Consider the following 26567-nt stretch of genomic DNA (forward strand, 5'->3'; position numbering starts at 1 on the left):
TTGCATGCTGAGAATAATTTTGATAGACTTCAACCCTGCAAGTGGTGGTAAAAAACTACTGTTTTTTATAACTTAGCCAAAAACTCTCACCAAATCTAGATAAAATTATTTTTTTTATACGATAAGTGATCGAGTACCTAAAAACTTGCAATTTATCAAGAAAAGTATTTCAATAACTATACATATAAGAAAAGACCCTTTACACTAGTATTTACTACTTCAGTGCTAGAATATAATTCAAAGAAATCAAACTTAAAAACATCTGACAGAAAAAGCAAAGTTGAACAAAATCTGATGAAAAACTGAAAGCCACTGTAGCAAATGAAGTGATAATAAATGAAAAAAAATAAAAGGATTCTGATTTGGAGATGGTACACATTAGTATTAGTGTTTCATACAAAGCATTTTGGTAGGTGCTGCAACAAACTTCAGACTGGAATGCACTGAATGAGTGTAAATAAGATCTTACCTTTATTACTGTAACATTCATACCATCTGGTGTCATCAATGTGCTTATGGGGCCAGGAGGACCTGCATCACCTCTATCTCCTTTCTCTCCATCAGAACCCTTGGGCCCAGGAAGACCTTTGCTGCCAAGCTTACCTGGTTCACCTGGGGAACCCTGGAAAAGTAGTTTTTATTCATAAATAACTTTGTATATATTTTAAAGCAATAAACAACTCAAAATAAACATTAGACATTCCAAGCACAGATGATTAACTGCAATTAGTGGTTTCAATTCAATAGGCTTGACCACATTCACAGACCTCACATTAGTGGGTTGCCTCAGTAATATTAACTTATTTTCTCATCACAAATAATTAAGAACAAGAGTAAGAAATGAAAATAAAATTATATAAAAAATATAATTAGAACATAAGTGGTAGAATACTGGAGTAATCATTACTCTTGTCTCACTTACATAATGCCTGTACATACTATGCATGTATTATATATAAAAGAAACTACTATCAGTGTAACCATGCTACAGCCATACAGTAGTAAGCTCTGTGCATCTACTGTGATTTTACTGCACCTAGTAATCCTTTTATTTGACCATTGAGGTACTGTAACTGGAGCCTACACATATACAAAACAGTAGGTACAGTATTTATAAATTCTGCCTCAGAAAATTTCAGTTTGGAATGTTATATGTTAATTTATTTAAATTTTTCTCATGTGCATTTGTATCAGACTTGCACACATTATTTTTTGTAGTATGACTATCTATAATTTTAAAATACGTACTGTGTTGATATAATACAATGAACATATTCTCATAACAAACTGGAATATGTTCTATCACAATTTGCTACAAGTGATCACAATTTAATAAATTTTTACCATATTAAAAATCATATCTAATTTTTACTTAATTGAAAGAATAACAGAGTCTTTAATATGATTACCTTCTGACCAGGTAAACCTTCCAGTCCTGGCTGTCCAGGGGGTCCAATATCCCCAGGAGGACCCATGACACCCCTTGGTCCTTCTATGCCTTTTGGGCCAGGTAAGCCTGCAGGACCTGGAGGACCTTGAGGGCCTGGGGGCCCTTGGAGTCCTTTGATTTGATCTGAAATATTGACAGATAAAAACAGTATAGTTAAATATGAACATAGTTAAATATGAACATTACTTATATTTAATATAAATGTTGGATAATTATTTGTTAAAAGCATATCAGTGGATTTTATTTAAATCTCAGGTACATGAGGATGTAAACTGTAATGAGTGAATATAAAATGCATTGCCTAAGGTGTTTCTGTTACATCATTAACAATATGGTAGTATACTTTTCACATAAATCTCTAAGGAAATAAAAATAACAATACTGAAGAAGTGTGTATCATGAGTGTAGCAGAGAAAAGATTTCATACTATAAATTCTGAGATAAAACCTTTGAAATACATTGTAACTATGTGGTACTACCAAAGTTGATATACAAGTACTATGTACTACTTTGCTGTAATATTTTCTTTATTGTTTATAGGAATAATGAAAATTGTATTTTCTGCATAAGACCTCTTGACATGGCTTTGATATCAATTTTATACTAGTTGACATGAGGAAATATATATATATATAGTATATATATATAGCTATATATATAATCTATATTATATATATAGTATATATATATATATATAATATATATATATATATATATATATATATATATATATATATAATATATCTATATATATATAATATATATATAATATATACAGTAGACCCTTGACTCACGAACGCATTGACCCACGTACAACTCGATCCCCGACCAAAATTATAGGTAAAATTTCACCCTTGACCTACGAACTAACTTTGAGATACGAACAAAAAAAATGCGGAAAATAAAAATTCTGTTTGGGTCATGAACTAATTTTGAGACATGAACATTTGAAAAATGCTGGAATTTCTGGAAAATAACAATTCACTTTGTTTCACAAACTAATTTTTAGACACAAACATTTGAAAAATGCGCGAAATCGCCCAGCACACGTGAGAGCGTTTGAGTTGCCATGGGAACAGCCATCCTCCAGCCGCCCACGCACGGCGTCACCCACGCATCGCTCTTTGTCTCATCTCATTGTGTACAAGACGTTCGTCAATTCGCTTAGCATTTTTTGCGCTAAAACTTGTGATTTTCTTCATAATGGGCCCTAAGAAAGTGAAGAGTGGTGGTGAAAGTAAGAAAGTGAAGAGTGATGGTGAGAAGAGGGTGCAGAGGAAGATAACCATTGAAATAAAGAAAGAAATCAACTGACGAAGAGGAGGCTGGGGAGGAAGTTACAGATGTCAGCAGTGATGTGATAAAAGCCGCATTGGAAAAGTGGAATGATGTCCAGTGCTTCCTTGAATTGTATCATCCGGACAAAATTGTTACGAACAGGATCGTGAATATGCTCAATGAAAATTTAATGAGCCATTTCAGAAAAGTTATGCAAGGAAGGAAAAGGCAACAGACATTGGATAAGTTTGTGATTAAACGTTCACCAAAAAAACCTAGAAGAGTTGAATCTCCGGAACGAGATCTCCCCGACCTGGATGGGGGAGGGTCTCCTTCCGCACAATAACCTCCTCCCCACCCACCACCCTCCTCTTCTCTTGTCCGTCAAGCCAGAAGTCTCGCCAGTCATAGTAAGTGTTCACTTTACAAACGTTTTTATAGTGTTAGTTTACCATTTTAAATTATATTATTAGATATATTAAGGTTTTTTACACTGACTTTTACATTATCTGTGTAAAATAAGGCAAAATATACATAATATATATTGGTTCGTAGGGGTCGAGAACCAATTAATATTATTCCCATTAAACCTTATGGGGAAATTAGCTCCGAGTCACGAACAATTTGGAACACGACCAAGGTCTAGGAACGGATTGTGTTCGTGAGTCAAGGGTCTACTGTATATATATATATATATATATATATATATATATATATATATATATATATATATATATATAAATAAAGGTGGTTTTTCTAAGCATTCACTTCTAGGGTCTAACTTTTAAGTTTAAGTTGAAAACAAAGTGCATTAAAATCACATTTTTGCAAAATCAGCATTTGAATTCTATTAAGTATTCAATATTGATTTTATATGAATAAAGAGTACATGGGTGCTATGTTTATTTTACAGCATTTAAATAAAAGTTACCAAAGAGCAAGTTCATAAAATAATAAAACATGACTTTCTAAGTCAGCAATAAAGGTCAACCTCCGATCCTGTATCAACCCTTCAAGCTTGCAAATCTAATCAATCACTAAAAATTACAAAGGAAGCTTTAAATTTGAAATTTATATACTATGAAAATTGCCTTTTCCCTCACAACTTAGTAACTTGAAACCTGTCTTATATAACAATAAAACTTACTGGGGTAGAAAGGGTTGTATTCCAGGCCACCTGAGCCTTCCAGCCGGAAATCTTCATCATCACTTACTGAAATATGCACATGCAATGTATGGGAAAAAAACATATAAAGCATTTAGAATAATCCATTCCATTCACATAGAGAGAAACCACTACCAAGGAAGCAAATTTTTTAACTGACCATAGAACATGATATCAACATATGAAATAATTTAAAAATTCATTTTACTCAACAGAGAAGAGACAAAGCTGTGTCTAGATGCAGAGACATCTTCTTTTATTTTTACTCAACCAGCCTCTACAACATGCTACAACCATCTCAGATACCGCATCAAATCAATATTCTCAAAAAGTTATAGTATTTAGTTCTGCACATGAAAATATCCTAAAACTGTACTCTGAGCTTATCCAAAAGTCTTGGATTTAATGAAAATATTGTATGTAGAATATCGAAGTTCCATAAAATGTAAAAAAAAATATATAAAAAAGGAGTACATACATTATTGTATGGGCTCTACCTATACTGTAGTATTTTTAAATAAAAAAGATGAAAACATAACTAGCACTCATATTCCATAACTGTCAAAACTGCCCACTGACAACAGTTACATTTATGATTGCCCACAAGCCCAAAGCTATAACTAGTATATTGTTTACAAGTTTAACTAATACACCTGTACCTTGAATAAAAGTATTAGCAAAACAGAAGAGTAATTAATTTTCACACTTAAAAGCATTTAATTTCTCCACATACAACAGTTGTGCATAAGAGCAAGAAGTACATAGTTTTTGTTCTATTTTCTTGCTTTTGTGCTTCTAATTTTTGTATTTCTCTTTCTTAATAATTAGGTAACTGCAGTATAGCATATATTTGTCAATTCACCAACTGTGCAAGACAGAGGCAATGCTATAAAATGCATGAAATATTGTACACATAAACTGTGTCACAGTAAGATACAAAATACTGATTTCAACTTTATATGTGAAGAAAGAGCAGAAAAAGATTCTTATACAATACAAAATGACAGTGAGGTTCATAACATACACTAGTTCTAGCTTTTGGATTACTTGTAAAGCAAACACAACTGATAACTAAAGATACACAACCTTATAAAATTTGACTTCCAACAACAAACTGGTTGAAACATGCTGAGGAATGTATTCTAACTGCTAACAAAACTTTTTATTTATGGATGTGACAAAAGTATCTCTCAAACTTCAAACCTGGTTCACACATGCAAGATTACTTCGTAATTAAAATTAAATGTGAGACTTTTTTTATAATTTCAATGATAAAGTACTTATATCTACCCAGAACTTTTACTGCTCTGACTGCTTCATCTTCTGAGTTATGAAGGATGACAGTACTATTTCTTCAATATTTCTAATTAAACCAAGTTCACACAGACCAACAGAATATTTAAGACAGAACATAATAGGCCTCTGTGTGCTAAAGTAGATGTAAATTTTAATGACTAAAATACAACAAAGGGTAAATTTTCAGAACAATGTCATAACCAATTAAGTTTTAAAAGTGTGTGACCAATCCCTATTTGAAATTTTTTTTGAGAAACTACCATAAAACATAATTTACTGTTATGTATCATTATTTTAGCAGATATGAATTTGAACATTAATAAATGTATTAAAGTTAAAAATGAATAAAACGTACGTATACTGTAGTAACTAATTTGAGAAAGTATTAATTTATTGAGCATCTCATCATAATCCACACAATGGTATTGAGGGCAGTTAATCAAGTGCTGAGAAGTGTGGAATTATTTCTGTCAAAATGTACTGAACTATGTTTTATACAATTGTTGGAAAAACATTATAACATTATACATATGGGTAAATAGTCTTTTGCCAGAGTCATGATGCTGTAATAACAACAGAATTGCTGTACAAGTAACCTGCCATGATAATTTACTTACATAGTATTTCTTGCAATACTGTATAATATTTATACAAAGTAATTTATATGATTAAAAATTCCCATGGTGAAACAAAAACAGGTACATTAGCAAAGTTAGAATCTAGCAGGCTTCATGATACATATATGTTGTAAGTTTAAAATGTAAAAAAAAATCCTGAAAATATTTATGCTGTACCATGCTTATTATAGTTTTTACATGCTATTAAATATATAACAATTACAGAACGTATTCATACCCTGGGAAATATTACAGAGCATTAGGAAAATGGAGAGTAAATAACATTATGGCATTACTACAGTGTGTAAAGTTTTGACTTTAGCAAAACCTAACATGAAAGTATGATTATACTCTACTAACTGTCCCTAATCTATCAGTATAAATTAAATCTATTTCTTTGGAAAAATCAACATCAAAACTGCATATCAAACACTGAACACTGGGCAGTCAATACATGGCGTCTAATGATAGGTCCATTTTCAAAAGGTACCAACTGAATGATTAATAAACCAGCTAAAGTTTTACAGTAGTACTTTAAACAACATGAGAGAGAATTTAGGATATTTTAAAGTAAATACTTCTATTGAAGAGCAACAATGTGGCACCTAATGAAAATGCAAGAACTCAACATACAATATTTCCAAAAAATGGAAAAACCAACAGATAAGCATTAAGCACTGAAAATTTTCATCTAAAAGAATTCTATAATGAGCCAGCAGAAAGTGAAAAAGCTCTAAACCACAAGCTGAAGAATTTTGATCTGCCAAGAGTAGTTTAGCATAAACGTAATGGAATAACCTAATTTACCTGCACTCCATGAAGAGCCTCCTGAGTTTTCCCATACATTCAAAGTTGGATTCAAGTTAAGGCCAAAACCTGCATTCTTACCTTCCAGGGTGTCAATAACCTGAAAGGACAAGTCATTGTAAAATTGAAATTGCTGAATTTATTGGCATATAAGATCTTTTTCACCAAAAAAGAAAATGGTTAAAAAAATATCATTTTTGTTTTATATGCAAAGCTGAAGTATCTGGCTTTTAAATGTTTAGCCATAAACTAAACACTACTATTCACAGTACATAGTACACTATATTTTTTTTTATCACACAATGCATGGCAGTTTCATTCATTATTATAATATATGATTCCAAATTCTTAAGGATATTAGAAAGTGCAACTTAAGATTTGTCTGCATTACCCAGCACTCATATTTAGCATAATAATTTTCAGCTTTTCTAAGTTAATACATAAGACATAGTACTTATTTACAAAATATGGGAATGAAGTGGAAATATGCTTCCATATAGAAACCCTGTGTAAGTACTTAAGGAACTGCTTCCTATGTCACACTATAAATCTGCCTATAATACAAGACATTATTATAAGCCAAACATCATCGCTGGAAAAAAGTAACAGCAATTTCAAATTCATTATTGTACTATCATTATCATTATGATTAAATATTTTAATCATTATGATTAAATATTTTAACCAAACTACTGAGTTACCACTGTTGACTCTCAGCATGTGGCAGTTTAGCCTTCAATATTTGCAGAGAAATGCAATGAAATAATAAAATTCATATCCTGGGCACAGTAATCTTTGTGGAAATAAACTTCAACTGTATGACTTAATTCTGTAGTATTTTAGCACCTAGCAGCCACTTGCCAAGAAGTTTTTGCCATCCCTTACCTGTTCAATTATCAATCTTCTGTCATCTGAGGTCATTCCACCAGGCTGTCCAGGTGGACCAGGCCTTCCTTCACCTGGTTCACCTCTCTCTCCTGAAAAAATGATTGTGTCATTATCATCAAAATAATAGTACCTTAAAACATATGTAAATTCAAATACTGTGCAGAAATCATGATGGTTTTGAATAACATAGCTGATTTTTCTTTACCTAATTTTAGCTTAGCAGAAGGAAAACCAGTTTGTCTAATTTAAAATGAATTACACATCAAAAGCTAAGTCATCTGAAAACATGTTTCCTAACTGGTTACTGTAATCCTTTTAAAGACCCAAAAATTATTAATCAATTTGCACTGTTCCTTGCAGAAGTATGTACTATCCTTCAACTTACCTTTATCTCCTTTATCACCTGGAACACCTATAAAACCTGTAGGTCCTGGTGATCCATTCATTCCAGGTAATCCAGGCTCTCCTTTTGGACCTGAGTTGCCAACCTTACCAGGATGCCCCTACATAAGAAAAATCATGAAAAACTAAGAAATGGACCATGCAAATAGCACAGAAATAACCTCTCACTTTTCTGAGTATAGTTTTACAATTAAGAGTATAATAACATACTGAAATACATTATGGGTTTAAACACTGTATCACTAACCCGATCACCCTTAGGACCAATTTTACCAGTTGGTCCTCGCTCCCCTGGAGCCCCCATATGTCCTCTACTGCCTCTAGGTCCTGGACGACCTGGTTCGCCCTTCTGCCCTGGTGGTCCTGGGTTGCCAGGCCGGGCCCCACTAGTTGGTGGCCCTCTGTTACCCTTTAAAAGATCAATAAAAAAGTTCTGTAAATGTACAAATAAATAGGAAACTGATTTTCCAATATAAAGGTTAGGTATGAAAAACTTTAATATGGAAAAGAACCAATCTATGCTATACCAAAAGATAAAGAAAGGCTTTACATTAGACAGCATACCTTCCTTGTTCCAAATAAAACCAAATAACTTGAATTTCTAAAAGAGACTTTCTCTGTGAGTTGAGGTCACCAACTACGTACATATCAGTTACTTTTCAAGTCCCATGCAGCGAAGGAAATAAAAAGAAAATATAAGAAAATAAAGTTTAATTAGAAGGAATCTAAGTTTTGTTCTAAAATAATATCAGATCTAATAAACCAAAAGTTTCCAAATTAAAATTTTTTTTCTTCATTTGGTGAAAAAACAACAATGCAGAGACTGCAGACTTGACTTAGTGCAAAAGCAGTTTCAACCACAAAATGAAAGTAAACATAAATGTGTACAATCCAGGTTATGTTTCTTGCTTGGTTTGCTTGTTCATTTACCTTACTTTTCTGCTTTTTAGCAGGATTAGACAAAGTTATGCCTTGAGCTTTCCCAAAATTTGACTAATGGTCAAACTCTTGACTAGCAACAGGTTAAATATTTTAGTAGAGATGGGAATGTAAATTTTTGAGAAGTAACACCTTGTGTAGTGTGAATTGATAGGCTTCAACAGTTTGAGCTCTTTGAATGGGACATGTTAATCATAAAATAGTCCACTTTACAAACAATCTCAGTGGCCTAGCACTGAAGTTTTTTTTTCATGAAATTGTTTTGGAATTAATAATGACTATCCAGAGCGAAACAAACATTTGGACAAAATAAACTAATCAGTAAAAAGCATTTTTCTGGGCTCAGCTCGTGTCGCTTGCGCGAAATATCCTTTAATCTATTATTTCTAGGGTAAATGTACTAACACATACCAGAGAATAAATAAAATAAAGAAAAAAGGTCAGTATGACTGACTCGCTCACCCTCTAGGAGGGTGTCGGTATGAACACTAGGCGAGTGAGACCACTACCACGAGCCAAATGCCAATAGAAATCTCCCACTACAAAACCCTCCAAGAGGGGAGCCGTCCCACAGAGGGAGCAGCTCGTACTACTACTACACCATCCCATGCTTGCGACTGCTGCGCCTCTAGTGGCCATCCTTTTTCGTTAGCTCGCACTATCACAAGTGCTATTTTTCTCTCTGTGTATTTTGTGCCCTTTCTTCGGATTTTTCGATAATGGAGCGTGCAGCTATTGCAGCAGCTAAGTTAGTACTCAGTATTTACGGTTAGCGAGTTTTTTCCGTCCCCGAGACGGTATTTGCCGTTTTTTAGGTATAGATACGTTCTCGGGGGCTGGAAGCATGGCAGCATGGTCCTGCCGCATGTTGGGTTCGTTCTTGGTCTCCCATACCTAGAACATCCCTTATTATTTTACGCTCTATTTTGATTATCCGCGTTATTACGTCTACTCAAGTTGTTATACATGTATGTATTTCACCTTATGTAGGCTTTTTCTATCCAGACCCTAGTCCAGGTTCTTTGTATCGGCCCCTGACTAGCTTTGAGTGGTAGACTTGCCTTCGGGCTAGTCGCACACTCCTGGATTTTTTCTCCTGCTATTTTACCTTCTTTTCTTTCATTTTTATTATATATTATATTTTTTATGTTTTGTTGTTGTTAGGTTAGTTGGCGTCTGGCTTAGCCTAGGTCCTGGCTCGTAGAGCCTAGTCTACCGTTGATCAGTTCGGTCGCTTCCTCATAGCTTCTCTCTGATCAGTTGGTTTTCGCCCTATGGGCCTATATGCTACCGCTTTTCAGTTCTGGTTGCTTCCCGATAGCTTCTCTCTGATCAGTTGGTTGGCCTAGGCTTGGTTACCGTATCTTAGTTTCCGCCTCGTGGTCACTACGTGATCACGAGTCAGCCAGGCGCCTGCCATCCCCTTCCCCCTCTCCCGCTCTCCCATAGAGTCCGGTCTGGGGGTGGGTCGGTCTGTCCTTGCTCGCCCAGCATGCCCGAGCCTGCCTCCCCCTTCCCCTCCACCGGAGGGGCCTGGGAGTCCGACAGTCCCTGATGGTTCCGACCTCTCCGCTTCTCGGCTCGGCCGGGTGGTACGTTGTGGGGGGCTCTGGCCTTCCCCCCCTCCGTTACTTCCTTGTCGCTCCGGGTTAGCGCGAGTCTGTATGTCATCTCGCCCTTCCCTCCTTACTAGAGCTCCTCCCTATCGGAGTCCTGATATCCAGCGGAAGGGTATAGTCCACCATAGTTGGACCTTAGCATACAATAGGTCTTTACTAACCGTACCGTATTGCTGAGTTACTACACTCCGCTTCACTGGACCTAGTCCGGTTACTTGCATGTAGGTTTAAGTTATCTTTAAGTTTATCTTAAGTTTCTTAAACCATCCCCACCCCTCCCTTAGTATTTACCGGATCTCTCCGGGATTATAGCCTATTCAGGCAATGCAGGGAGGGGTTATGCCCAAATTTTTTTCCGAGCTCCGCCACGTAACGGAGTTCTTTTGTCCTTAGTCTGTAAGTGTTACCCCTTTAAGATACTCATGTGTCTTCCCACTTACAGGCCACCAACTGTGAGCATCCGGGATGTTCCGCTACACTTCAGGACCCCTGTGGACACGAAGTTTGCCGGTCCCATGCTCCATGCGCGACTCCGCACGGGGACATCCAGGTCTGGTACCATGAGAGGTGTACCATATGTTACGATCTGGTGAGCCAGCTTTTGGAAGGCGTAAGTATTCCATCTCCGCATGCCGCTCCGCTTCTTTTAGTTCTTAAGTTTTCATCATTACTTTAACTTAAGGCATCTAGTTTAAGTTATATCCTAAGTTTTAGTTTTAAGTGGTTCTTAAATCTAAAATATATCCTCTCTTACAGGCTCCGGCAGTAAGAGATACGGCATTGGCTACCCTGCGGGCCTGGGTCGGAGGTTTTGGCAAGAACGCCGCCAAGGGTCAGCCCTACATACTGGAGAAGCGTTTAGCTTTGTTAATCTTCCCCGGAGGCAAGGCGACTGGGTACGTCGACCCGGTAGAGGCGGACCCCTCTATTGCCTTTATCCAACAACAGCTGGCGGCCTCCTTGACTGAACAAGACCAGGATATCTCCACGGATGTCGCAACCCCTGGATATAAATGTTGAACCTATGGTAGGTATAGACGACCTGTTGGTCGAGGTAAGTAATGCAGGTACCCAAGGGTCCCCCTTGGGAGTGACTGTTTCTTCTACCCCTGCAACTTCACCATCCTTCCCAGGCTTTACCGGTGATGAGTTATATACTCCTCCAGAGGCTTCGGTTAGGCCTAAGATCAAGTCTAAGCATATGACCTTGACTAAGACGTCATCGTCCTCGAAGAAGACGTCCTCGTCTTCTTCTTCGCGTAAGTCTCCGGCTCGTAATCCCGGCCCAGACAGGTCTAAAGGGTCTAGCTCCGGCTCAAAGTCCTCAAAGAGTAAGCCTAAGGAGAAATCCCGCACCCCGGCAGTATCACCAGTTCCACTACCTTTGGTGCCTATTCAGAGTCTCCCCTCCACCTCCGCAGCAGCTCCGGCTCTGGACACCAATGCTGGCCTGTTGCAACAGGTGGGCGACTTGGTAGGCTCCCTTAAGACGAGTATGGAACATATGATATCTCGCCTGTCGGATAGGATAACTTCTCAGGATACTATTATAGCCGGCCTAATGAGAAGCCCCTCTTGCCTCTCCCTCAACCTCTAACACTAGTGGATCTCAGCTTCCCCCCGTATGACTCGCTGCCCGCTTTCTCCATGAACAATCCTTGGAGAGTAGCGTCATATGCTCCCTTCCAAGATGGTCTCATCTCCATACCGGAGTTTGGAACTCGAAGAATAGAGGACTTCGAGTTCTATCCGGAAGGCCTACAGCCTCCCTTCATAGGCTACGCTAGGCTCACGCCTTCGGCTATGGTTAGAGATGACAGGGTACCAAAGGAGACAGTCCTCTATTCTCGGACCAGGCCCAACGAGAATGGCTTAGATGTCTAGACGACATGGACTGTTCGAATACCAAGATCCAACCATTCAAAGTCCCTTTACCATTTTCACGATGGACGAAGGTACCCCGCTCCCTTTCCTTACCAAGATAGCGAGGTCGACCATCTCAGCAGCTCAGAAAGGGGAACCCATGCCTCAGCTGAAAGAAGCAGACCCCACTTCTCCGTTGCTCCCGTCAATTGGAGAATTATGGGAGGACTTGCCTAACACTTTCACAGCTGGCAAACTCAAACCTGACTGTGCTATGGAGCAGTTTGGTGAAAAGCTGCCCAGGCTCCCTGATAGTCTTATTCAAGCGGAGTTTGACTCGAAAACACGACTAGCCAGGTCAATCAACCTGATGGCTATGTCTGAGGTAGCAACCATGGCTTATGGTTCAGAACCAATTTTTAAGCTTATGACCAAAGCCCTGACTCAAACGGTGCAGTCAGACATGTTCGAGTTTGCCACTGCTAGAACAAATTGCAGAAAGCATGTATTGCTAGAGGCAACCATTCGGCATGAACCGAATAGGTTACTTCTTCTAACATCTGGGGCGCAGATCTCTTCCCAGAGGCTATGGTAAAGGAAGTACAAGCAGAGGCTACGAGGTTGAACCAAAGCCTTAAGGACCGTTGGGGTCTTACGGCTAGGAGAAGGCAAGACTTGACACCAAAAGGTAAGGGACAAAGGAAGCCTAGACGTTTCCAACCTTACCAAAAGAAGCAGCCGCGCTTCCCTCAACAAGTTCCTACAGTGCCGTTAGTGCAGACAGCTCAGCCCTCCACGTCTAAAGGTCAATCACAGCCTATTTATGTGATATCCCCTCAGCCTCAACCCTCCACCTCATACGCCATCTCTCCAGCTTACAATCCAGCCTTCGAGAGTCAAGCTTCTCAGAAGTATGACCGCTCGAACAAGGGAGGCAGAGGTAAGCGGTCCTTTCGGGGGAGAGGATCGGGAGGCCCCTTCAATAGGGGAAAGCACTTCAGAGGAGGTCGAGGGGGTTACCAGAACCAATGAGGAACTTCAGGTAGGAGGGAGGCTGTTTCACTTTCGCCACCGGTGGAACTTCAGCCAGTGGGCTCAGAGCATAGTGTCAAAAGGGCTGGGTTGGAGCTGGTTGACGAACCCACCTCCACCACTTTCCGCAGACCTTTCCGTCAACTTCCTTCAAACGAATTGACAGAGTACGCAGAGGACCTCCTTCAGAAAGGAGCTATAGTCAAAGTCAAGAGATTAAAATTTCAAGGTCGCTTGTTCAGCGTCCCAAAGAAAGGCTCAAACAAAAGAAGGGTAATCTTAGACTTGTCCCGCTTAAACTTAGCCATCCGCTGCGACAAGTTCAAGATGCTCACGATCTCACAGGTGCGGACCTTACTTCCCCGTGGGGCCGTCACCACCTCTATCGATCTTACAGACGCCTACTATCATATCCCTATTGCAAGACACTTCCGTCCGTATCTGGGATTCAAGATAGGAGACCAGACGTTCTCCTTCAAGGTAGTCCCGTTCGGGCTCAACGTGGCACCCAGGGTGTTCACGAAGCTAGCGGAAGTAGTAGTGCAACAGCTCAGAGCTCAAGGGATTATGGTAGTAGCGTATCTCGACGATTGGTTGATCTGGGCCCCATCAGTCGAAGAATGCAACAAGGCCACACTGAAAGTGATCCAATTCCTAGAATATCTAGGATTCAAGATAAACAGATCCAAGTCCAGACTCACCCCAGAGTCAAACTTTCAGTGGCTAGGCATTCAATGGAATCTATCCTCACACACTCTGTCGATTCCATCCACCAAAAGGAAAGAAATAGCGAAGTCAGTCAAGCAATTTCTAAGTCACAAACTAGCATCGAGGAGAGCTCAGGAAAGAATCCTCGGCTCTCTCCAGTTTGCTTCAGTAACGAACATCTTAATGAAAGCCAAACTGAAAGATCTAACCAGGATCTGGCGATCTCGAGCAAATGTCAGGTCCAGGGACAAGCTATCCTCAGTACCTCTGATTCTAAAGAACCGGCTTCGGCCGTGGGCAAAAGTCAAGAATCTGTCAGTGTCAGTCCCTCTTCAGTTCCCTCCACCAGGGATTACCATCCACACAGACGCGTCCTTAAGCGGCTGGGGAGGGTACTCCCAGGTCAAAAAGGTGCAAGGAATTTGGTCACCCCAGTTCCGTCAGTTTCCATATAAACGTACTGGAGGCAATGGCAGTCTTCTTGACTCTGAAAGATTACGTCCCACCAAGGATACTCCCACATAAAGCTAGTCTTGGACAGCGCAGTGGTAGTACATTGCATAAACAGAGGAGGCTCCAAGTCACGTCATCTAAATCACGTCATGATAGCCATCTTCTCCCTGGCAGACAAATTCAGTTGGCATCTTTCCTCCACCCACATAACTGGAGTAAGAAACGTCATAGCAGACGCCCTATCCCGATCAGTACCCTAGAGTCGGAATGGTCTCTAGACGAGAGTTCGTTCCAATGGATCCTTCAAAGAGTCCCAGGGCTACAGGTGGATCTCTTCGCATCACAAGCGAACCACAAACTACCGTGTTATGTAGCCCCCAACCTGGACCCTCTGGCTTACGCCACGGACGCCCTGGCTCTGGACTGGAACAACTGGGAGAAGATTTACGTATTCCCTCCAGTGAATCTCCTTATGAAGGTCTTAGACAAAACTCAGGACATTCAGGGGTCAAGTGGCTCTAGTAGCCCCAGACTGGCCGAAGAGCAATTGGTACCCCCTGATCCTGGAACTGGGTCTTCGTCCCCTTCGGATCCCCAGTCCCAAGCTCTCCCAGTCAGTACAAACGAAGACTGTGTTCGCTTCTCAGGGATTCTCAAACCCTAACTTTATGGATTTCATGAAGTTTGCGGCAAAAAGAGATGCGAATATTGACCCTCAGAATATTCTTTTCCTGGAATCCGATAAAAGGGATTCAACTTTGAGGCAGTATGATGCTGCCGTCAAAAAGTTAGCAATCTTCCTGAGAGAGTCAGATATCAGAATCATGACAGTTAATTCTGCTATATCCTTTTTCAGATCTTTATTTGAAAAGGGTTTAGCAGCTAGCACGATTACGACAAACAAGTCAGCATTGAAAAAGATATTTCAATTTGGATTTAACATAGACTTGACAGATACCTATTTCTCGTCTATTCCTAAAGCATGTGCTAGACTTAGGCCCTCTGTCAGGCCTACGTCAGTTTCATGGTTCTTAAACGATGTTCTAAAACTGGCTTCCGAAACCGATAATGACACATGCTCGTTTATGATGCTCCTAAGAAAAAACTCTGTTTTTATTAAGCCTAGCTTCAGGAGCAAGAATTTCAGAACTGTCGGCTTTATCCAGATCTCCGGATCATATTCAATTCCTTCCCACAGGGGAAGTGCTACTTTCTCCGGAACGTAGCTTTTTTAGCAAAGAATGAAGATCCTTTGATGAGGTGGGAACCTTGGAAGGTACTACCCCTTCCACAAGATGTTTCCCTTTGTCCGGTTTCAACCTTACGAGCCTTTCTATCCAGGACCTCCTCTTCCTCATCGGGGCCCCTCTTTAGAGGGAAAAAGGTGGTACTTTATTCCACTAAAGGCATCAGGCAACAAATCCCGTACTTTATCAAACAAGCCAATCCTGACTCCTTTCCAAAAGCACATGATGTCAGGGCAGTAGCCACCTCAATTAATTACTTCCAACATATGAATTTTGCTGATTTAAAGAAGTATACCGGATGGAAATCGCCGACAGTGTTCAAACGTCACTACCTTAAGTCCTTGGAAGCTCTGAAATTCCCAGCAGTAGCAGCGGGTAACATAGTTTCCCCTGACTCTAGCTAGATTATAGTAGAAGATTCAGTCCTCCTTTCTACCTGCCTCACCCAACAGTTCGTCTATTCCTGCCTTGTTCATTAACATTTACCTTGTGTCTTAGCTGCTTTATGATTGTATAGTGCCCCTTTTGTCTGGTTAGGGACACTCACATCTGATTACCATACTGATCTCATAGATGTTATCCCCTTTTATTTTTATCTAGGGGATGGGGCATCATAATGCAATGGTTACGGGTTTTGTATATTAAGTCATATACATTCCTAAGATATTTTATTTTATCATTGATCAAATATTTATGTAAATTTATACTAATTGCTATTTCTATTTTTGATACATGTTGTTACAACAGATTTTATTGTGATAGGTAATCATTGTACCTATTTGTATATATGTAAATTACCTTATATTATTAACATAATTAGATTTAAGGGTAATTTAAGCATAATTCTGGTTTTGTTTTACTGTGTACTTGTATCTTTTTAGCAATTATATTCATTCTTTTATTTTGTATCTTTTATTTGAGACCTATTTTGTTTTATTATATTTTATTTACTTTGTTTACAATCTTGTGCTGTTTCTCTGGTACGATTTCGCGCAAGCGACACGAGCTGAGCCCAGAAAAAGGATTTTGACGTAAGGAAAAATCTATTTCTGGGCGATTGGCTCGTGTCGCCAGCGAAATACCCCCCCTACCCATCCCTTCGCTCAAGATTGTCTGCTAACTTCAGGATGGCCACTAGAGGCGCAGCAGTCGCAAGCATGGGATGGTGTAGTAGTAGTACGAGCTGCTCCCTCTGTGGGACGGCTCCCCTCTTGGAGGGTTTTGTAGTGGGAGATTTCTATTGGCATTTGGCTCGTGGTAGTGGTCTCACTCGCTAGTGTTCATACCGACACCCTCCTAGAGGGTGAGCGAGTCAGTCATACTGACCCTTTTTCTTTATTTTATTTATTCTCTGGTATGTGTTAGTACATTTACCCTAGAAATAATAGATTAAAGGATATTTCGCTGGCGACACGAGCCAATCGCCCAGAAATAGATTTTTCCTTACGTCAAAATCCTTTTATAAAGTTAGAACCCAAAACTCAAGTTTTTGAAAAATACAGATTTACATGACCAGGACAAAAACAAGGATAGACATTTAGCACTGGATCCACAACACTTAAGGTAATACTCTCAGCAAACACTCCTGATGTTCATGAATAATAAGAATTGAATCTTTGTAAAAATTTGCATGAGGGAAAGGCCAATAGTTCATACTTAGAGGCAATGCATCCTGCAAATCATCAGTGTGGCTGAAAACACAATCTCTATGTGAGTAAAATCAAAAGGTGTACCAGATTATGTGTAAGTTTCATTTGATTTTATATAGTAGTAGTTAAAAAAAAATCCTTATAAACTATTACAGTTTACCTCCATTAGAACTGAAATAAATTCCCTTATACATATTTATTTTTCTCTATGATTAAAGAAGTACAGTAGTACTAATTCAGCGCCATTAAAATTTACCATGAAAAAAATGTAACATACATAATGAAACACAAAATGATAGGTACACATTTAGAAAACACAAGCCTTAATTATACACTACCCACTAAAATAAAAGCTTCAGAAATTTCTAAGCACATTTAAATCTGCACCAGTTGGGAAAAACAGGTTTCTAACCTAAATACTGTACAGTAATTCATAAGGCATTAAATTTGTTTTCAGGAAATATGGAAGGGGGGCATTTGATATCTGCAGCAATCTCCTGTGTTAATTAATGGCTGTTACAAATATTAACAAAAAGCAAAGCATGCAAATGCAAATCCATTTTAAAGACCCTAAGATATGACAGTTATTTGATGTATTTACAGTGTAAGAGTCTTACCTTGCTATTAAACACTTGCGTTCCTTCAATCTAAATGATCTCTTATACAATATTAAATTTATCGACCAATAATGCATTAATGTCATGGTTCAATATATGAAAATGTATTCTTATGCATGGACTATGAGGTTAACAGACTTCAAAAAACTTACCTTTGAGTCTAGTACATTACTTAAAAAAGAGATAATGATAATGTAAGAACTTGAAGTATTTTTCAATTATTTTTCGTTTTTACCAATGTGTGATATTAAATTAATCTTGATAGGAAATATTTGTTTGAAGAATAAATCCTACCTAACAGCAAAGTTTTCTTTCAAAACATCCTCCCTCCAAATTTTGATGGTAATACTTCAAAATATAGTAGTACCGATATTAGTCCTGCAGTCATGAATTGTATTTCATGCCTTTGTTGCTATAAAAAAAATCATCTTGAAATATACATAAATTTCATACGTATATGGTAAACCTTTCATTCAAGGATTGGATTACAAAATTGAAGTGGATGGGAAGAGATTTATGGACTGTGTTCTTATTGAGTCCAAGAAAATGTATGATTAAATAATAGGTTCTTTATAAACTAATTTGAATTAGGTTTTACATTAGTGTTTCCATATGGTTTAGGGTATTACACAAGGGATTTTGTGCTTATGTAAACTTTGTCTTCTGTTTTGGATGAAAATTTAAATTAAGAATAAAATTTCTTTACTGATAATGATTGACTGCCATTTGGCTAGTATCAATACATAAGGCAGTCCCCGGCTTACGACGGGTTCGGCTTATGACGTTCCAAGGTTACAACACTTTTCAATTATATTCATCAAGAATTATTAATTATTTCCAGGTTTACGATGCAGGTTCCAGGGTTACGCCGCCTACAACGCTGATCTGGCAGAATAAATATGACTCCAATAATGTAAAATAATCAATATTTGAAGTTTTTTTGATGAGAAATGCAATAAGAATGCAGTTTACATAGTTTTGAATGTACCCAAAGCATTAAAAGTAAAAATTTTCTTAGGATTTTTTATGATGTTCCAGCTTACGACGATTTTTGGCTTACAACGCGTCTCACGAATGGAACCCCGTCGTAACCCAGGGATTGCATGTATTAGTACGGAATATGTATGAGTAAGGTATTAATTTAATATTCTAAACTAAAAAAAAATGTAAATAATCTACTTTTTAACTCTTCTTCTTAACTGTTCAGTTAAGAAGAAGCCCTTGGTTTCTTAGGTGACCTGCATTTGATTAATATACTACAGTACAATAAATTGCGAACGCCTCAGTTGTGTGATTGGTATGGTCTTGGCCTGCCACCTCGATGGCCGCAAGTTCGATTCTCGGGCATTTCACTGAGGGGTTAGAGATGTGTATTTCTGGTGATAGAAGTTCACACTCGATGGGGTTCGGAAGTAATTATATTTTACATGAAATAATTATATTTTACATTTTCATGTCAGTTTACATTAAATGGTGTTAGATATCCTAAAAGATATGTACGCCAAGTTCTTTCCATTTCCTTCTATTTTGTGCACTATCTGCCAGATTTCCCATTTCCTTAAAAGTAGTCTTCTAGTAGTATTCTGTTCTGTGATTTTCTGACCCAATCTCATTGGATGGTTTCTTACAACATTCACATCAACTGTGTCTTTAATCTTCTCAGCTTTGGGATCTTAATCTATTTCCCAGTCTCAGAGCGCCAAGTCTCTCAGTTACTTTCTCATTTGAGATATAAATTCCCCACTGTACTCCAGCTATGAACCTCAGCACTTGATAACAATAGTTTGCACAATCTCATCCTTTTTCTTGTATGTGCTTATGTCTCTGATGCATATAGATGCTCAGGTCTCAAATATGTCACACATTTTTGTTCTGATTGTCAATGGGAGATTCATTTATCAGTATTTCAAGCTACCTCCTTTTGCATTATCCAGAACATTTCATCCTGTTTGCTATTGTCTTAAATGATGACTACCAAAATACCCTATTCCACTTGAACTTTGCATTCCAATGCATCTTATGCAAAATCATTTGTTGATCCATGATATAGCATTTAAAGAGACCTTTAGCTTGATATATACTTTAAAATTTTCTTTTGAAAAGGGACAGTCTTGGTTACAGGCCAACAGAAGAGTTTACCTTCAACTTGAAAAATTTGTTGCGAAACGCTTTGATGTTATAAACAAAGAAAGATGAGAGCACAAAGTTCCAATACTAAAACCTAGTGTACGTATTCCCATATGTTTATTATGTATACTTTGCAAATGCTAAAGAATATTGTTATGTATTTGAAGTCTTCATACATCACATAATTCTTTTATAACATACATATAAAAATATTTGGAAATAAAATGTCTGGAATGTTAACATACCTTACTGTCATGCAGTATGTATGTACTGTAAATAATTACCAAATATTAATTACCAAATATTAACACTACAGGATGCCTTCCAAAGTTAAGCTAAAATGAGAATTTGAGATGAAAAAAATTTCATAAAAACAGAAGTAAAAAGAAAATTAGATAAATAGATTTCTAATGTTAAAGTGCTAATAATCATGCAAAAAGACTTCTTACAATTACAATGACAGTAACGAAATGAAACTGTGAATCTGTGTGTTATATGCAGAAAGGCAAAAAGCAATCAATTTCAGCTCCTCTGTCTTGTGAATTGATAAGAGAAGGGTCCTTGAAATTCCAAAATTAGCAGTTAATAGGAAGGAAACATATATGGCACCAGCAAAATAAAAATGTAAAAGAAAATACAGTTTAAGAGACAGCACAACCTAACTTTCATGACTGCAAATCAGTCAAGATTTAAAGTTAACATCTATTACATGCACAAATAGCTATAGAGGCCACGTCAGTATGAAATATTAAGACTTATATTTTAGGCATTGAAGACTCCTTTTACCTCAAGCATGGAGCGTGCATCCCACGAAGGCTGCATGTCCAAAAGAATTCCTTAATTAAAGTTATAATGAAAATTTAATCTATATAAAAAGTTAATTGCGTATCATATTCTTACCTCTAAAATGCCAGTATGTTGTTATAATATAGGTAATTTCCTTGCTATCTAATAGTAGTTAACTAAGTGTACATCTACTAATCATTCTGACAAAATTATAAAATGATACAATGCCTACAATAATTTATGTACAGCTTCTCTACCAATGTTAAAATATGTTAACTATACAATAATGTGATATGTTAAGTGAGAGAAATCATCAGGTCCAGTTCTTTGAAAACTAACACAGCAATCTAATATAAAATTGGTATACCTGGAAATGTAAGTTTACTTACAGTATTGTGCTCATGCTCATAGGCATGCAATACGACTATTTACTGCAACAAAATTAGTATATCTATACTGTACATCATTAATGACAAAAAAGTAATGACTGTTGCTCATGGACTGGCATCAATGACCATTGGAGTTCTGACACGAACTTATAAACATTCATTCATTAGTAATTAAGGCCAACTGTCTTCAGGAAATTTCAGCTATTTAAAAGCTATGAACTGGGAATTGACTGAAAATTTTTGATGAATAATGGAGGCACAAAACATTTCAAGACTTATTTACAGAAGTAGTCATGAATGTATATCCCCAATATAAGAAATTTTGAATGCTATGTTCTCACTGATTACAGTATTTCATTCTAAATTGTATTGTTATTCATGTTCCAATCTGATGTATCTAGTGTTGATTTAACAGATTATCTTAGGCATATTCTATTTTGTCTTTTAAGAAGTTACATTTTTTGAGCTAAATTTGGCCTCATATGACTTGAAAGGACTACTCCAAGGTAAATCATGCTCATTTTACTGACCTTGGAATGAAACTCAAAAAATGTTCAACAAATACAATTATTGTAAAGCTTAACATACATATACTGAGCAGTGCTTAAGCTTTGCAAAATGAAACTTCTGTGGCTTGGTGCATTATGGAAGTTGTTGCAGAAATATTTGTCCCATGCAGGGCTATAACCCCAACCAAGTTCCTAAGAATCCAACCTCACTATCAATAGATTCAACTTGGAGTTTTTATTAATATATCACATTAAACAAGTGTTCCAACATAAAAAGTAAAAAACTAGGGCTGAGTATCCCTATGAGTTTAAAAGTCATTTGCTCTTTCATAGCACATAAATAATGACCCTCTTAAGAGGTAAAGGTAACTCATAATTAAATCACTGTGGCATGATGTGTAGTCTACGTTCAAAAGTAACAGCTATAATCTGGACAAACATCCCATCAAGTTAAGCTTTGCTGTTAACAGAATCAGCATTACTTCGCAACTTGCTTAGGCTAGAGCCCTGTTAAAGGATCTGGGTGTCAAGGTGAACAAATGCCTCTTCCAAAATGAAATGCCATTGGAAAAATTCAATTGGCAAAACAAGATTTAGTGGTAAATGGTCAAATCAATATCATTCTTAGTGTGAGAAGAGCAATTAACCTAGCCTTAATCTACTAAAAATGTACCAGTTATGTAATGAAAGATATCTAATAGAATGTAGCATTGCAGGAATGAGACAATAAAAGGGATTTTGACGAAGGAAAAATCTATTTCTGGGCAATGACCTGTGTCGCCCAGTGAAATGGTTCCTCTAGCACTCATTTCTAAGGTATAAGTATTGCTACAAATACCAGAGAAAAAAAGCTACATGGTAGTGCCAGAGTATTCTGGCTCGCTCACCTTTATTCAAGGTGTCGGTATGGTATCTGGGGCAAGTGACACCACTACCAGAGGTCCCTTGCCATTTAGTCTCTTCCTTCCTCAATATCCCTCGTCTACAGAGGAGCTGATCTAAGCCCCCGCTACTACTACAGCTAGCGCCTTTGTTTTCATTCCTGTAGATAGCAACTAAGCTTGGGCCAGATAGGGTGTGGAAGAATGAGAAGGGGTGGGTTTCACTGGGCGACACAGGTCATTGCCCAGAAACAGATTTTTCCTTCGCCAAAATCCCTTTTCTGGGCTCAGCCTGTGTCGCTCCGTGAAATAGTAACAGAGAATTGGCCCCACCAGCTTGGAAAGTTAGTACAGATAATTAATTAATATAAGGTAAATTAAAACTCGATTAGGATTAAATACTATAATCTAGATAATTAATCCTACAATAATCAATAAAGTTATCAAACAGGTAATCGTTTTAATGATCCTTAAAATCAAACTTATCTACACAACAGGGTTGAATAACCCAACAATTAGTTTAAAGTAATACACACCAATTAACAAGAATATAATATACAGAAATTAGACCCAGATACAAATATATACAGTCCAAATCATCAGTATAGTACATAGAAAGTGCCATCCAAGGTAAAGTATAAAACCCAGTAATGACCGAGCTATGGCAAGAATGCTAGTGAGGCAGGTAGGAGAGAGAGAGAGAGATGCAAAGAGAGACATAGGCTAAATAACTACTTATCAATGTTTTAAGCAGTGTCAGGGGAAACTGTGTTTCCGGCTGCCACTGCTGGGAATTTAAGGGCCTCTAATGACTTTAAGTAGTGGCATTTAAATACTGTAGGGGACTTCCAGCCTGTGTACTTCTTGAGATCGTCAAAATTCATGTTGAAAATAATTAATTGAGGTGGCTACTGCCCTAACATCATGTGCCCGTGGAAAAGATTCCGCGTTAGCTTGTTTTATAAAGTACAAAATTTGTTGTCTAATTCCTTTTAGGGAAATAGTACCACCTTTTTCCCTAATGAACAAAGGGCCTGAAGATATCAGGGTAGTTCTGCTTATATGCTCTTAGGGAATTAACTGGACATAAGGACGGGTCCTGAGGAAGTTGGACAATCTTCCATGGAGCCCATCTATCTTGTGGGTCCTCATTCTTAGCTAAAAATTGATGATCTAGCAAGAGTAGTAGTTCTCCTGAAGGGAGAAACTCAATATGATCTGGTTCCCTAGATAGGGCCGACAGTTCAGAAATTCTGCCTCCTGAGGCTAAACTTATTAGAAATAACATTTTTCTTAGGAGAGTTATATAATCACGTGAATCGTTATTAGTGTCAGAAGCCAATTTAAGGACATCATTTAAAAACCATGAGACCATCCTGGGTCTCTCAGTTGGTCTAAGTCTAGCATAGGCCCTTGGAATAGATGAAAAGTACAAATCTGTTAGATCAATATTGAACCCAAATTGGAAGATCTTCTTAAGTGCCGATCTGGTAGTAGTAATTGTACTTGCTGCTAAACCTTTTCGAACAGGGTTCTAAAAAAGGTTATAGCCAGATTCGTGGTCATGGTTTGTGCATTTGAGTCCTTTAAAAATATAGCTAGTTTCTTTACTGCTGAGTCATATTGACGCAAGGTTGATTCTCCTTTGTTGGATTCTAAGAATCGGATGTTTTGAGGATCAATGTTGGCATCTTTCTGGGCCGCAAACTTCATGAAATCCATAAAGTTAGGGCTTTCTGAATTCCTGAGGAAGTGGACACAGTCCGCGTTTGTACCAACTGCGTCAGTTTGGGATTGGGAATCCGTTGAGGCCGGAGTTCCAATTCCAGTAGTAGAGGAAAACAATTGCTACTAGTGGGGGCTACTAGTGCAAAGTGACCTTTGAAAGTCCTGAGCTTGTTCAGGACCTTCAGGAGTAGATTCACTGGAGGAAAGAGATAAATTCTCTTCCAAACATTCCAATCTATGGCCATAGCGTCTGTGGCGTAAGCCAGAGGGTCCAAGTTGGGGGCCACATAACAAGGAAGTCTGTGGTTTGACTCCATGGCAAAGAGATCCACTTGAAGCCCTGGTACCTGTTGACAGATCCATTTGAATGACTCCTTGTCCAGAGTCCACTCCGATTCTAGCGGGGTGGATCGTGACAGGGCACCCGCCACCACGTTTCTCACTCCTGCTAGGTGAGTGGCTGACAGGTGCCATTTGTTCCTGTCTGCTAGGGCAAATATGGCTATCATGACATGGTTCACGTGGCTCAATTTGGAGCCACCTGTTTATGCAGTGAACTACTACTGCATTGTCTAATACCAGCTTGATATGAGTCTTCTTGGCTTGTAGAAGTCTTTTCAGGGTAAGAAACACTGCCATAGCTTCTAGTACATTGATATGTAGCTGGTGGAATGATACTGACCAGGTTCCCTGTACCTTATTGTACTGTGAGTAACCACCCCAGCCGGTTAGTGAGGCATCTGTGTGGACCACTAGCGCCGGCGAAGAAAATTGCAAGGGTATTGTCTTTGACAGATTCTTGATTTCTGTCCAGGGGCGGAGTCTTTTGCGTAAGATTGCCGGAATGGGAGCCATCTTGTCCCGGGATCTTCGGTTTGCTTTCGAGCGCCAAACCCGGTTTATATCCTTTAGTTTGGCTTTCAGTAGAACGTCCGTCACTGATGCAAATTGGAGTGAACCTAGGATTCTTTCCTGGTTCCTCCGAGACGTTTGTTTGTTTTTGAGAAATTGTCTTGTGGCCTTGGCTATTTCTCTTCTCTTCAACGGCGGTATTGATAGAGTATGAGAGTTTAAGTCACACTGGATTCCTAGCCATTAGAAGCGTGACTCCGGAGTTAGCCGGGACTTGGCTCTGTTTATCTGGAAACCTAAATGTTCCAGAAACTTTATTACTTTGACCGTCGCCTTGCGGCATTCTTCGACATCTGTGGTCCATACGAGCCAATCTTCCAGATAAGCTACTATCATTATTCCCTGAGTTCTCAACTCCTGGACTACTGTTTCCGCCAACTTTGTAAATATTCTGGGCGCTATGTTGAGCCCGAATGGCATTACTCTGAAGGAGTAAGCTTTCTTTCCTAGTCTGAAGCCTAGGAATGGGCGGAAGTGTCTTGCTATTGGGATGTGATAGTAGGCATCTGTAAGATCTATAGAGGTGGTGACGACCCCACGGGGAAGTAAGGTCTGCACCTGCGAAACGGTCAGCATTCGGAACTTGTCGCAGTGAATGAATGAGTTCAGATGGGACAAGTCTAGAATTATTCCTAGTTTGTTCGAGTCTTTCTTTGGCACGCTGAACAAGCGCCCTCGAACTTTAATAGTACCCTTTTCTGAAGAAGTTCTTGGGTATACTCTATCAATTCCGCTGTTGGTTTTTGGTAAAAGGTGTTGGCTGGAGGAGGACCTTGAAGCCAACTCCACCCCAGACCCTTGGTCACAATGATCTGTGCCCAGTTGCTGAACCCCCACCGGTGTCGGTAGAGGTACAGTCTCCCTTCTACCTGGGGATCCTCACTGGTTTGCCGATGGTCGGTCACCTCGTGCTCCCCGGAAGCCTTTGCCCCGGTTGGTGGCTCTTCCGGCGCCCCGGTGACGGGAGGGGCCTCTAGCTCGGCTGCCTCTGGCAAACCTATTGAACCCTTGAAACGTTTGGGTCTCAAAGGTTGCATTATAGGCCGGAGAGACAGCAAAGCAGGTCGAAGGCTGGGACTGTTGTGCTGGCTGTGTCAGCAGCACAAACTGCTGTTGCGGCTGTGCTTTGGACGTCGATGGTTGCGGTACTTGGGATACCGGAACCGCCTGTACCAGAGTCTGCTGCTGGGGGGCCTGGAAGGGCT

The 26567-nt window shown here is 38.7% G+C and overlaps 1 protein-coding gene across 1 annotated transcript in view; it reads right to left on the minus strand.

The window, feature by feature from the left end:
- The window catches only part of LOC135198714 (collagen alpha-1(XVIII) chain-like), a 751537-nt gene that overhangs the window by 68388 nt on the left and 656582 nt on the right, over nt 1-26567 (minus strand). Inside the window, exons 15-22 of the mRNA XM_064226569.1 lie at nt 20944-20973; nt 8151-8312; nt 7887-8004; nt 7499-7590; nt 6614-6713; nt 3876-3941; nt 1410-1573; nt 470-622 (exon numbers count right to left, since the gene is read on the minus strand). Coding sequence (XP_064082639.1) covers nt 470-622; nt 1410-1573; nt 3876-3941; nt 6614-6713; nt 7499-7590; nt 7887-8004; nt 8151-8312; nt 20944-20973 — 885 coding nt within the window. The remainder of the gene's footprint in view (nt 1-469; nt 623-1409; nt 1574-3875; nt 3942-6613; nt 6714-7498; nt 7591-7886; nt 8005-8150; nt 8313-20943; nt 20974-26567) is intronic.

The sequence above is a fragment of the Macrobrachium nipponense genome, chromosome 22, assembly GCF_015104395.2.
Source record: "Macrobrachium nipponense isolate FS-2020 chromosome 22, ASM1510439v2, whole genome shotgun sequence".
In the NCBI taxonomy this organism is placed as follows: Eukaryota; Metazoa; Arthropoda; class Malacostraca; order Decapoda; family Palaemonidae; genus Macrobrachium; species Macrobrachium nipponense.